At 39.0% G+C, this 14392-nt stretch overlaps 1 protein-coding gene across 1 annotated transcript in view; it reads left to right on the top strand.

The window, feature by feature from the left end:
* Positions 1-14392, top strand: part of EPS8 (EGFR pathway substrate 8, signaling adaptor) — a 139378-nt gene that overhangs the window by 87572 nt on the left and 37414 nt on the right. Inside the window, 5 exon segments of the mRNA XM_075757593.1 lie at positions 6798-6865; positions 8859-9020; positions 9221-9370; positions 11628-11710; positions 13814-13950. Coding sequence (XP_075613708.1) covers positions 6798-6865; positions 8859-9020; positions 9221-9370; positions 11628-11710; positions 13814-13950 — 600 coding nt within the window.

Below are 14392 nucleotides of genomic sequence, written 5' to 3'. Positions count from 1 at the left end.
GTCAGCAGTCGATCCAATGCAAACCACAAATATACAGTAGTAAACTAAGTACTGGTCTTTTCTGCTTGATGGTGTGTGTCAATTATTTATATTGTCACTCCAGGATTTTTAGGACAGCTTTTTAGGGAGACTCTTAATCCATCTCCTCATGGTTTGCCATCAGATTTCAGAGCTTTGTCTCTTTACACTTCGTACAGATATTTTCCAATTTGGCTATGGAAGGGGAAGGTGAGATCCACCACTGTCCTTTGTGCTATCATTGCCATAGCACTGATAACATTTATTACATCTGGCCTATGCAGTTATTTGTAAGACATCAGTAGAAGTTTAGGCATCAGATTCCTCATTTCTGTTTTAGGCTTTTAAAAACTGAAAATTGGTTGTGCCTAAAGGTACCCTAGCCCTAACCAGCACCACCCGTGCTTCAGGTCATCTGTTAAGACCTAGACTGAGATCTTTTGCTTTTGTTAAGAATTTTCCCTAACTAGGTAAAGAATTAGATTTCTTTTGCTGTGTTACATTTCTCTGTGTGGTCTTCTGGACAGTGACACAGAGCCAGGCTATGGTAGAGTTTATCAAGCAGTTTTCTAATTTGCTATATTGCTGCACCCTCTTCCAGCCGGAAAATGGGTGAGACAAGACTCTAGCTATGTCGGGTGCTGTTCATAGCTCTGCCTCAAGGGACTTTGGGCCACACCAGTGTTTCTGTCTGAAACTGTGCAATAGTTGCCTTTCCAAGGTATGAAATAGTTCTTCACAGAAATAATTGGGGAGAGCACAGAATTCTTATTGTAGGGAGGGCAAGGAAGAGAATGAGTGATGGCAATCTCAAGTCCTATTTTTCTGTATCGTGTACTTTCTAGTGTATTCTTGGCTTGGCTAAAAATCTTTGGTCAAGAGGTCAGTTCAGTTTTTTCCTGGTGTTTTGGCTGCTTCCAAAATTGGTATGAAATCAGTACCTTTTCCATGCTTTTGAAACCAGAAACTTGGTCCATTTCTAATAATTGGTGAATTTACTAAGTTCACAATGACATAAACAGCAGTAGCATCTCTCCACATCAGACAGGAGAAAGAGTATTAGTTTCTGTGGGTCAATGTTTGTGTTCCTTTGAAACGTTTAGTAGCTAGTAGATCTTATAGTCAGGACCTATGAGTGAAATGCTGTGCTGCTTTTAAGTATATTGCCCTTGCCTTGTGAGACATTTTATTTTGCTCAGATTCCTCTGGGCTACCTTTGCTATAGATTGTGATTAAGAATTTAATTTAAGTGTCTTCTGCCATGATCCTTTTTTTTATTATTTTTTTCCTTTATCAGAGGGAAAATACTTTAGGTAAATTGTGCAGGGTTTGAGCTAACTACTGTATTAAGACTGCACGGTATTTTACATGTTGAATGTAAGAGCTGCAGTAAGTAGAGTAAATAGAAAAAACTCAATAGTTTTGCTACTTTTATTCATCCTTTGATAGTTTTATACATCCTATCTGGAAGTCTCTGTTGTAGACTTTCACTGTAGCTTCCATAACTCTCTTCGTGCATGAAGGGACTCCTGAGGGGCTGAGATTGATCGGGAGGATTAGGAGTGACATGAAGAATACAAAACTTTTTTCTTTTTTTTTTTCCAGTGGCAGGGGTTGACCCCAGCCTGTAGCTAAGGACCCACCCAGTTGCTTGCTCATTCGCCCTGTCTCCTCCCTGTAGCAAAATAGGGGAGAGAATTGGAAGAGCAAAACCAAGGAAAAAACTGATGGATCAAGATAAAGACAGCTTAATAAGCGAAGGAAAGAGGAGGGAGGAAAAAAAAGTATGAAAAAAACCTGAATAACACAAAGGCAAACACTCGCCACTTCCCACAAGCAGACCAATGTCCAGACAGTCTCTGAGCAAGGAGTACTTTGGAAAGACTACCTGCCAGTTTTGTTGCTGAGCATGGCATTGTGCAGTATGGAATATCCCTTTGGTCAGTTGGAGTCAGATGTCCCAGTTGCGTCCCCTCCCAACCTCTTGTGCACCCCCAGTCTACTCACTGAGGCAGCAGAGTGAGAAATAGAAAAGGCTTTCATGCTATTCAGCAATAGCTAAAACATCCCTGTGTTATCAATGCTGTTTTGGTCACAAATCCAAAACACAGCATTATACAGGCTGCTGTGAAGAAAATTAACTTCATCCCAGCCAGGCCTAGTATGTTCAGTAAGTCAGCAAATTCTGTTGCTCATTTTCAATAGCAGGGTATGAGTTACTTGCATTTGAATGTCATGTAATAAGTCAACAGGCATTTTTAGGGTTTCTGTAAAAGCAGTCAGATTAATATTGATGAATAATAATCAGCCACAATGATATGTGGAAGAGTTGAGGAGATAGATGCTACATTTCCAGAAGAATGGCAATGGGTGACTCTGTAGGAAAAGAAGGAAAATAAGGAGCTGTATGTGGATGACAGACTGTGAGAATTATATGCTTGGATATATCTGACTTGGAAGCAGAAATGTGGAAGTGTAGGAAGAAACAGCAGATTCTTGTGTCATCTGGGTAGAGAAGGACACAGAAGAGGTTTGCAGGTTTATATCAGTTTTGCTAGAAGTTCAAGGCAGTGGAGCACATCAGCAGAAGGGGATGCAAAAGGTTTGTGTCCTCCTTTCTGACGGCAAGGTGAGAACTTGTGAAGGTTTGTAGGTAGAATCTGGGACATGATCCAGGCACTAGGAGAAAGTAAAGGCCAAGGTTTAGTTTCGAGCTACTGGCAAAAACCATAGGAAAGGGGATGAGTTCTAGATGCCAGTCTTTTTCCTCTTTCCTTCCCCTCTTTCCTTATTTTTTCTTTATTTTCTTTTTTTCTTTGTGTTATGTTTATATTATCATGGGGAGGACTTCATTCATTCTTCCTTCAGTGCAATTTATGCCAGACAGCCAGGAAAACCATCTCTCTGGGTTATTAGCAGCTGTGTTGACCCCATATGGGAAAGAAGACCCACTTTCTAACTATTGAATTGTGAAAGAGTTGAAAAACAAAGGTTGGGGGAAAACCCTTCCAGAAGCAATGGAAGAATTTTGCCTGATGCTAGACTACTTATTAAAAGATGTATTTTAACAGGTGAATAATTTCAGGATGGAGTGGTTACCTGTAATATCTACCTCTAGCTCCTCTATAGCAGTGTTGACGACATTCACAGCTGCTATAGGCTCCTTCTTAGCTCATCCAAAATGACACTAAAAGTTGCAGCACTGAGCAGTAGTTAAGAGCTTGTGAGGTACCATTTCTTTTGGTTTTGGTTTGGTCTGTAACTGCAACAAGACTTGGAAGCCTCCCCAGTTTTAGTTTGCATGTTTCATTGCAGACTTTAGATTGCATCACTTTCTTGGACTCCCAGAAAAGGGAGTCTCCAGGTCTGCATAAGTGACATACGTTACACGGTGGTTTTGGTAGAAAGGCCTATGGGATAACAAAAAATGGTGGTCGAAGCCCCAAGCCTGTCAGTGTTTAAGAGGCATTTGGACAACGCCCTTAACAACGTGCTTTAACTTTTGGTCACTGCTGAAGTGGTCAGGCAGTTGGACTAGATGATAGTTGTAGGTCCCTTCCAATGGAAATATAATATTCTATTCTATTCTGTGATAACTTGGATCTCTGGCAGGTTCTAATAATCATTCTACCTGGATTAAAGAAATAGGTAAATAGTAATTGTTGCTGAACTTAATATGGACCATCAGTTGTTGTGGTGACCATACTTTTTGTTTATTAATGTAAACATGGATTGACTTTTGCTAATTGGAAATCTTGTTGAAGTTCTTGTTACCATCCTGTTGTAATTAAGAATGCAGAACTTGAGGGGCTCTCCTTGGCTCTGAAATGTAGGCAACCACAGCTTTTATTCAGAAAGTTCTATCTCTTATATAAACACTATTGTTCTCACCATGACAGTGTGTTGAAAACCTTGCCATCTGTCTATTGTGAGTGTTGTGCTGCTCTCTGGAAGAGGATGTGTTAATCAGTCCTACGAATGGTTTTGGATATCCTGTCTTAACACAGGACAAAGTGTCTGTGAAGCAACTCTTGCAAAAGTTACTTGCTGCTTTTTAATTCCTTTAGAGCCTTTACATATGCCAAGATTTCTTTGTTTATTTAAAACCACTCCAAGTCTTATTGCTTGCAGGATTTATAAATCTTACAGTGGATGTAAAATTTCTTATCCTAGTTTAAGTTGATATCATTAAAAACTAATACTTTTGTTCACCTAAAAAAAGATAGTAACAGTCAAAGCTGAAGATTTGATGCATTATTAATCGAAAAAAGTGACTTCTGTTTTTAAGCATGTATTCTTTCTTACTGGACAGCATTTAGCTATCGTTTACAGTCCATAACAGAAGACTGATAACTGATCCCCTTGGAGATGTAAATAATTCTATGGAGTTAAACTAGATACTGCTTTTCAATTCCTTGTTTTGTTAGGAACAGACGGACTTTACTTCTTCAGATCATCATCAAAACAAAAAAAGAAAGGTAGCAAATCAGACAGTATTGCTTTACTGACTGTTTTGTTGGGGTGTGCATGTGTGTGTGTCTCTATTGTGGTTAAAAAGGAAATCAACAAAAAAAAAAAAAAGCCCTTTAAGTAACAAGCTGCAAAAGCAGAAATAGTAGTTACAGTTGGAATCAATGGAGATCCTCTGCCCTGGCATTTCAGAATAATGGATAATTAAATTAAGATATCTATTATTTTAAAATATTCACACACACCTACTTACAAATTCTGATAATCCATGGGGTTCTTGAATTTGCCTGATTGCACTGCACACTTCTCTTGCTAAAGCAAGCTGGGTAGCTGCTGTGCAGTAGCAGGATGGCTCTGTTGCATGAGCAGTGTTTGTCACCATGGGAGGGAGGCCTCAAGCCAGCGAGGGATTTCAGAAACTGTATTGGTTTTGTGAAAGTCACTGAAAACTGGAGAGATAAATGGGCATGGTTATAAAAGGTGACAAATACTTCTACGGGTGACACCTCAAAATGAGGGCACTTCTGTATCTGTGTCATGGTTTAAACCCGGCTAAAACAACATACAGCCATTTGCTCACTCCACCCCCCGGTGGGATGGGGGAGAGAACTAAAAAGGAGGGGAAAAAAAAAAAAGGAAAAATGTGTGGATTGAGATAAAGACAGTTTAATAGGACAGAAAAGGAAGACGATGATGGTGATGATACAAGAATATACAAAATAAATGATCAACAGCACAATTTCTCACCACACCAGAGACGATGCTCAGCTAGTTCCCTAGCCACCCTGCCTCCTGGCTCACCCCTGAGTTATATGTGGAGCATGACGTCATATGGTATGGAAAATCCCTTTGGCCGGTTTGGATCAGCTGCCCTGGCTGTGTCCTCTCCCAGCTTCTTGGATGCCCCCCACCTTCTTGTGGGCAGGGCAGTTTGAGAAGCTGAAAAGTCCTTGACTGCTTGGCAACAATTAAAACATCAGCATGTTACCAACATTATTCTCATCCTAAATCCCAAACACTGCACTATACCAGCTGCTGGGAAGAAAATTAACTCTATCCCTGCTGAAACCAGGACAATTTTTCAGCACCTGAAATGCCTGTCTGAAGGAACCCTGGTCACAGAAGAGTCTTTACAGTGTGGCTTTTATGGTGGCCTCACTGCAGTTCTCTGTAAGTCACAGATCATGTGCTTGGCAGTAGTCAGCATTTTTTTTATTTTGCAAAAAGTAACTTATCTTTCCTGTCAATACAATCATAGACTCCCCCCACCCCCACCAAGTACTCAGAGTATGACGAAATTGATGGATTTTGTATGTACATCAGGTACTTTCCTTCTGAACAAAATCAAACCTCCTGTTTTACTTGAAGATTAGAAATCAAATTGTTTAATGAAATGGAGAGAAAAGAATTACCTACTTGCAGTTTCCTTGGGCCTGTCTTGACCGAGCCTCCTGGTGACTTCCTTCCTTAGGCAAAGCTCCTGGTGTTCCAGATCGGGCACTTAAGTGGTTATGGCGAGAAAAGAGGAAAACCCTCCAGATATTGCATCCAATTTTTTTTACAGTAAAGTTGAAAAGTTTTCTTCAGTATTCATCTGAATTCATTATTTTGAGGTGTGGGCGTGTGTTATGCCTTCATCTTGCATTTTCCCTCCCCTCCTGGTTTGATATTAATCTATTTTATGGAGTAAAAGGCAAAAGATGTTTCTGATTTTGCAGCATTGTGTTTTGTTCAGCTGAAAAATATTTCTGTTAGACATCTATGGTGTGTTTGTTTGGGGTTTCTTTTTTACCCCTTTCGACACGTATTTCTACATTAGTAATTCATCAAATTGAATACTTCAGGATGAGTCAGGTCTGGTTTGTAAGTGGCTTTGTTGTTTTGCAGATTTAACACATATATCAGAAAATACTGATGCTTTCAAATGCGTTCATGCAAATTCAGTAAGCCTGATGCTGGTTAACCTATTGCTACCAAAGTGGCAAGCCAGTGATTTTAATAATCAGGCTTCCCTATGAAGTGTTTTCAGTCAGAACACTGCTCCCCTCCGGTGTCCTGACTCACTGTGATGAGATAACTGGCTTTTGTTTGCACCCACCGGCTCTCTCTCAACATCGTTGACGTAAGTATGATCCTTGTGCCGGACTGTGTGGGTGAGGGGTTTTTTTCTGTTGAAATACAGAAATTATCAGCAGCTCATCTTCTGCTTTCGTATATACAGTTAGTCTTAAGTGTCTCTGAGAAGTATTCAAAACAGCATGATAAGAAGTTGAATGAATAATTATTCTTTCTTTTCCTCCCATCTCTAGAACAAAGAAAGAATTATGCACGAGACAGTGCCAGCAGCATATCCGAAACTTCGCAGTATCACGTAGAGGTGAGACGAAGAACAATATACCAGTTATAGCTTTCAGTTACATGCAGTTATTTTTGCCTACGTGATTTTTGAGGATACATATGCTTGAAGGCATATACATCTTCCAAAATATCCTGCCAGCCCAAGGTCACTTCAGAACAGATTACACTGAAACGTCTCAAATTCTATAGCTTTCCCATAATGAGCTGAAATTTTGATGTAGAAGAATGTAAGCAAAGTTGTGTGTTGTTTGGCAAATGAACAAGACTTCTCAATGGGATATCAATTCAACGTGTTATGCTGCCCTGTCTCTGAACCTGCCTTGTTGCAAGGATGAGGCAGAGCTGAAAAACCTTGTGCTGTTGGTGAGGCACGCTGGATGATATTTAAAATTAATACTTTGATCAGTTATAATCAGCAGAGGTGACAGAATATTCAGAAAGAGCTGAGCGTTAACCCCTAAAAGCCCCAGTTAGTCTACTATGTACTAGTTAAACAAATACATTCTGCTTGCACAGATTCTTCCCCAGTGTGAAGCGCAAAGTATGTTCCTTCCTGTCTTAAGCTGCTTTGCAGAATTACTGTGTGCTGCTGTCATATTTTATCCAGGAGTAGATATATTTAAAATATTCAGCAAAGTAAGCCTACGTGCCCGTATGTAGCCTGTTAAGCACTTTTGCGTGCAGTGCCTCATTCTCTAGTCTTTCTTTGGCACAAATGTTCTCCCAATGCCATCAGACTACTGTCATGGGTTAAGGCAAGCTAGATTCTCAGCTCCTGTTTGCTGGGTTTTAAATTAACTGTAAATCGTGAGATCATATGCATACAATCTTAATTTCAAGTGCTTCTATCCTATGATCAGCTTGCAAATGAATACTTGTGAATATTGTCTGTATTTTTCTTTGGTTTCTTCATAACAGTTTCAGAACTGTACTGGCATAAAAATTAGTACTTGTATTTGGAGTCTAAGCATTCCTGTGTGAGCAGTCAGCAGAGAGATTGTTTCACTTTAATTCTTTTAAACACTTTGATTATAATGCAGCTTCTATCTACTCTCTTGTCTGTCATAACTAAGTGCTGTTATCCTGTAATAGAAGAAAGCACACTTAACTCTTCTTGGTTTTTCTTTTTTAATTATTTTTATGTTATTTAGAAGATGGATGTGCAAGCACATGTGCAAGCATATATTAAAATTGGTTCAGCTTGAATGCATGTAACCAGGTCTTCAATAAGAATGTGAAGCTGGATTTATGCCTGGATAAAATGAAATAATTTTATGGGTTGTCTTGCATGGCTGGCATGTTCAAGGAGAAATTATCAAAACCATAATGAAAGGGAAACTGGTTGAGGTGATGTCTGTGAGATAGTATTTACTTTCTAGACCATTAATTGAATCTGAAGAATATTCCAAGTTGATGGTGAGCAAAATTAGTCAGTATACTACATTTCTACTGTGACCTGCATAAAAGAAGGCACTAGCCTGTCCATAAGGTATCCCAGTCAGATGCAAGCCCATCATGGTTGCCATCAGCATGCTGGCTGGCAGCTCTGGAAGAGATGAGGACACTCCAGGTCAGGGTGGTGGTAAAGATATGTTGGCAAGGTATTTCTGGGAGACTGCTGCTGATGCTTCCTGGATTCAACTTGCCAAGAGAGACAGGTTTTCACTCCTCAAGAAAGCTAATTAAATACTCAGGGTTTAATTCTAGCCATGATACCTGAAAGATGTCAGAATGTGCCTTCAAGTTTAACTGCTTACTTTAGTGAGGAAATGACAAGAGATGACAAACAGTGAGTTACAAAAATCAGTTGACTGAAAATTATATTATGGACTAAACAACCTCTCTTATGGCTTATTGGTGGGATCTGTCATATACAAAGGCACTTTTATTCATGAATTATTTGTATTGCTATTTCCTGGCAATTTGAATACTGATGCTGCCTAGCAATAAGGAAAATTACAACTTTATTTTCTTTTTTTTTTTTTTTTTTAAATGTACATCTCATTCACTAGCACTTGACCACCTTTGTTCTGGACCGAAAAGAGGCAATGATTACAGTAGATGATGGAATAAGGAAGCTGAAATTGCTGGATGCCAAAGGCAAAGTGTGGACTCAAGATATGATTCTTCAAGTAGATGACAAAGCTGTCAGTTTGGTGGACTTGGAATCAAAGGTAAGATCTGTGAGTGGCAGTCTCATTTTCAGAGAGAGAGAGAAAAAGGGAACAGGCAGAAAAATGATGTATGTGAGATTCAGTATTTTAATTAGCTTATTATCACTTTCCCTTTTTAGTTTGTGCAGCTTTTCTGAGATCAGGATGCTGTATAGTAAGGTGGTGTTTTGTGTTTGATTTTTTTTTTTCTTTTCTGGCAGAATGAACTGGAGAATTTTCCTTTAAGCACAATTCAGCATTGCCAAGCTGTGATGAATGCATGCAATTACAATTCAATTCTTGCATTAGTATGTAAAGAGCCAACCCAAAACAAGCCAGATTTGCATCTTTTCCAATGTGATGAGATTAAGGTAAGGTCGTAATGGAGATCTGCTATGACTTATGTGAATAGGGGAAATTTTATGAATTGGCAAGTTCCGTGGATAAAATTAAATGGGCTGATTCATGGAAAATAATGCTGTTCCTTTATTCTTATACCTGTGCTTTAAGTTTAATGCATTTATGATATCAACACTACTTATAATATGTTAGTAAATGTGGCATAGTATGTCTTGCAAGAGAGTAGTCCTGTATGTAAACGGAATCTTTAGTGCATGTGCAAATATGTTGTTACTGTAAATATTGATTCTTGGGCTCTGTAGCTGTTCATTTGGGTTTACAAATGAGTAAAGCTCTGGAATATGTGTGTGATTTACATTCACACTTCTGAAGAAAGTAGTATAAAATAGTTTTGAGTTATCTCTAATTTATCTTATAATTTGCAAAGAACTCATCTGACCCATGAGTTTTACTTAGTCTTTCCCCTTTTTCTTCTTTCTTTCACTGAACAATTAAGCCTTCTCTACATTCCCACCCCTCTGCATCTCTGCTCTGCTGGAGAGATAATGAAAAGGAAAATATTACTTGCAGGAGTGTTAAAACAAGGAAAGAGATTATTTGTCTCTGATTAGATTATTGTCTTCAATTGTATTTTTTTATGTATTCTGCCATACTTCTGTATTTCCAAGGTTATAAATTTTAATTTCTGTTAGTTAGTCTGTATAATTGGTATTTCTTTAAATTGCAATTGATAATTTCATGAGGACTTTTTAATTCCTTTGTAGTAGTTCATATCATTGTCTTAAAACAAGAGATTGCTAATCATATTGTACAAGCATTTTGGAATTGGTATAGTGAGAATGGTGTGAAGATGGCTGGCTGTGTGATTAGTTGCACAGAATTTGCTGTTTCAATGGAAACTGGGATCCTGTGAGAAGTCTAGGTGGCATTATGTTGAATAATGCAGGGATCCTTGTTGAGGCCCGGTTGGACCCATCTTCCAAAATGTAGAGGTGGTCTCTTCAGACTTTCATCTTTTGAAATTGTTCCTCTGTGTACATGTAAAAATGCAGAGCACATAAGGATGACTTGGAAGTCCAGGATCCCCCTTTTCTTCTGAGGTATTGTTTGAGTCTGTGACCATACCCTAGCTTTTGTTTTTTACCCACGTGCCTTGGCTGGTTTTGAAAGGTTAGGTCTTTCTCCCTTGTCTTTTTCCTGCTTTTGATTAGAAATTACCATGAACCTCAGGAGCCTCTGCAATAAGAAATCGGTCAAAATCAATAACATTTGGTGCAATCAATATGTTCTGAACAAAAAATTGTTAAATAATAAATATCAAGAGTATGATTAATGGAATTCCTCTGGGTTTAAGTTCTTCAAATCCCCCTAAGTTTTTTTCTATTAATTCTTTAACCTTAATGTATCCCTGAGAAGTCCTTTAATCCTCTTGGATCTTAAATTTCAACAAATTCTTCTGGTCCAGTTACATATTCCACCCAAAACGTTACATACTTCTCCATTATGAAGGTACTAAGGAAGACGTGGACCTTGTAGGGTGAGCCAGACACTGACAGATTTGGGCTTTGACAACCAGTGTAAGAAATTAATGTCAGCTGAAGACGTGTAACAGAGCATTCTAAATCCTACGAGAAGCCATGACCTATTTAATGCAAGATCTATTAAAATAATGCCTTAGACATGCATCAAAATTTCACTTGTGGGCCAGTGGTAGAGGCAGACTGCAGTTATGAAGAGGCAGGAACCTACAGATTAGAAAATGTTCTCAAAATTTACTCCTCTATTAAATCAACGAGAAATTGGAGGCTATTGTTATTTCTTAAAGGCAACTGTACCACTACAAGTTACTTTTCTAATCCTTTATGCTGCTACTCTCTATAGTAGTTTTGCTGTTACTATCTATAGTAGATTTTTTGTATAGTATGTCTTTCCCCTAATATGCTTGAGAAAAACAAAAATGACATATGTGGAGGGGAAAAAATATCTTATTCAATAATGGTTGACTTGAGATAATTACAGCTGTGCAGACAAATTTGGTATCTAGATGACATACTCATCTGATGATAATGCTTGAGGCTGGAACAGTGACAAAAATACCAGGCAATATTTTGTATGTTTCTTCATTCTGTTTATGTATAAAATAATTTATCCCAGAACTTTTAAATAAATGGGATTTGATGAGGAATTCTGGAATTTAAAGATGCCCTAAAAAAAGGTGCATGAGGAGATATAGCTGATAACTGACGGTTTCTGCTTCTGTCTCTTTAGGCTAGCTTTATTCATGAAGATATTGAAAGTGCAATCAGCGACAGCAAGAGTGGGAAACAAAAGAAGAGGCTTGAAACACTGAGGTAAAAGCCTAACTCTCTTGGCGGTATGTAGACTTACCAAATAGTGTTTACAGCATTCAGAAGCTTTCCAAGTCTGCCGCCTGTTTTTTACTCTTTATTGCTAGTTGATAACATACTTTCAAAACCACATGTAGAGGCCTTGCTTTAACAATTATCTCATGCTCTCTCAATTTATAGCATCACTCTTACTTTTCCCTATTCCACCTTAGTGACAGAAATAGCTGGCATCAATACCAGTTCCCAAAGAACAGCATTGCCTGTCTCAGTTCTGCATATGGGTCAAGTAGTTTAGAATTTAAGTTAAAAATATAAATGCCCCATAACTCCAAGTAAGAAAGATTCTGGTAAAAGGGTTTGCAATCTAAAGATATTAAATAAAACAGGAACTCAAGATTGAATAATCTTCCTCCCTGCCTGTTTAATGATGCTGAGGACTCCTTGTTTCCCTATTAGCAAAAGCTTCTCTGCCAGTAAGAAAATGTGGGGGAAAAGAGTCTGTTGGGTTCAGAAGAGATTAATACAGAAATGAGAAGTAGCCAAAGAAATGAGAGGTAGCCAACAGAGGTATAACAACAAGGGCCAAAATATATTAGATACTGGATGGTTATGATGGTAGTCTGTTGAAAAGTTAGTATCTAACCGTGTCCTGATAGTATCTCTCCATAAGAGTTTTGTGGTCCAGATAGAGAAGTCTTTGCTGGACAAAAATCATTAAGTAAAAATGTCACCATTGTATGAACAAATTTATAACAGTCTTAGTTACCTATTAAATTCTGATATGCAACTCATGAAGTTTCCTCAAGTATGGACACTTCTATAAAAACAAAACAAAACCTGAACTGCATCTACCTTTACCTGTGGGTTTAAAATTCAATAATTACACTTTACTGTTTGTGGGCCAGTAACAAACACGTATAAGCACAAAGAGGTAATCCAGAAGGACTCAAACACATTGGATGTGCTGGGAAACTGAGATTTAATTAGGAAAAGAATGTAGGTCAGTACATCTAGTGGGAAAAATAATCTGAGATACCAGTCTCTGAGGGCTATGAGGCAAGAGGTCATTGAGTGCATGACAGCGCAGCACCAGTTATCACTGTCATATCATGTATGTGCTGGCATGGGGTCACAAGGAGAGACCCTCCCCCCGTGACATTGCATTATCAAGTCACTGCTACGTTACTGACAAGTAGAAGTGCGAGATGTGCGGAGAAGAGTGACCAGGGAGACTGGAGGAAGGAATGGTGATGGAGCCATTATTTTTTGTTCAGTGTCCAAAGACCAAATAAACACTTGACATTTTGTGGTGGTGTTGAATGCCATGAATGAGATGGGATTATAAAGGAAAGAATTTAAGGTGAAGATCTTGCTTTTAAATAGGAACATGGGGAAGGGATGGGATGTGTGTGTGACAGGAGTTGTGGGGACTTTTTGTCTGTCAGTATCAAGTTACAGAATGACTTCAAAGACCTCTTTCCTTACGGTATTTAAAACTATATTAAGAATGGGGAAACTGGAAAATTGCGAGTGGGAAAATTGATACCATCTATGATGGGATGGTACATTTGTATCGAGATGGGATGAACAGGCCACTGAAATAAAAAGGAAAATCAACCTGTAAATTTAATTGGTTTTGTTGGTAGAGTTTTAAGAAACAGGTGGTTGACCACCTATCAAATTTAGGGACTAGGTAATCAACTTGTGATGGCTGAAAGGTAGCTTTTAATGAAATATTTCACACAAAATGGAAGTCCAGCCAGTAAACTGCATATGGTGGTAAAAAATGCCATCTACTAAACCCCAGCCACTGACTACCTGTGTAAACTGGCAGATTTCTAGACATCATGTTCTGTGGCACTCCTTAGGGATTTCCCATGTGGCCAGGTGACAAAGGTTTGCTAACCTCATCATGGAGTATGTTTCCTACTATGTTTAACATATTTACACATCATGGTATTGAGTACTGCTTACTTGGCAGGTCTATAGTATGTTCAACAGTAGAAGAGGTCCTTGTAAAGCCTCCTTGTCTTCTCTGATTAAGCACTAGAAAATAGAATGTTTTTCCTTCAAGTGTCACTTCTGGGCTTTCTTCTCATCCTCTAGGATGATATCCAAAGCTGACAACGCCATCCCTCCGCCACCGCGGGCACCTGCCCCTGTGCCGCCAGGGACCATCACCCAGGTGGACGTGAGAAGCCGCGTGGCGGCGTGGTCCGCGTGGGCTGCAGAGCAGGGGGAGTGTGAGTATTTCTGGGAGCCCGCTGCCACACAGCACAGTGACAAACAGTTGTTCTGGGCAGTAGGATTTTATGATCCCTGCTAATAACAAAAATAATTCTGAAAGACCACTTTCATAAAGATTACAGTAATTGAATCCAGATACAGAAATGGTTGTATGAGGTCACCCCTCTGTGCTCGCTGGGAGCAGACAGGATTATTCTCCCAGTCTAGTCTGAAATCCCCCCAAGCCACTGTTGCCTGATCTGGGGAATAAGACCTGACTGTCATATCTGACTTGTCATTTACTTGCACTTATCCATTTTCTGGATTTCTGTTCAGAGCTGCTTTTACTTGTGTGTAGCTGGGTGGGGGGGTGGGATACTGATTTTAACCTGAGCTTTTTTGTGAACGTAGTAACATTCACAGTAACCAGTACTGTCATAGCTCTAGTAATTTAATGAT

The sequence above is a fragment of the Balearica regulorum genome, chromosome 1, assembly GCF_011004875.1.
Source record: "Balearica regulorum gibbericeps isolate bBalReg1 chromosome 1, bBalReg1.pri, whole genome shotgun sequence".
Classification (NCBI taxonomy): domain Eukaryota; kingdom Metazoa; phylum Chordata; class Aves; order Gruiformes; family Gruidae; genus Balearica; species Balearica regulorum.
Note: the sequence above shows the minus strand (reverse complement) of the source record. Positions and strands in the feature narration are given on the sequence as shown.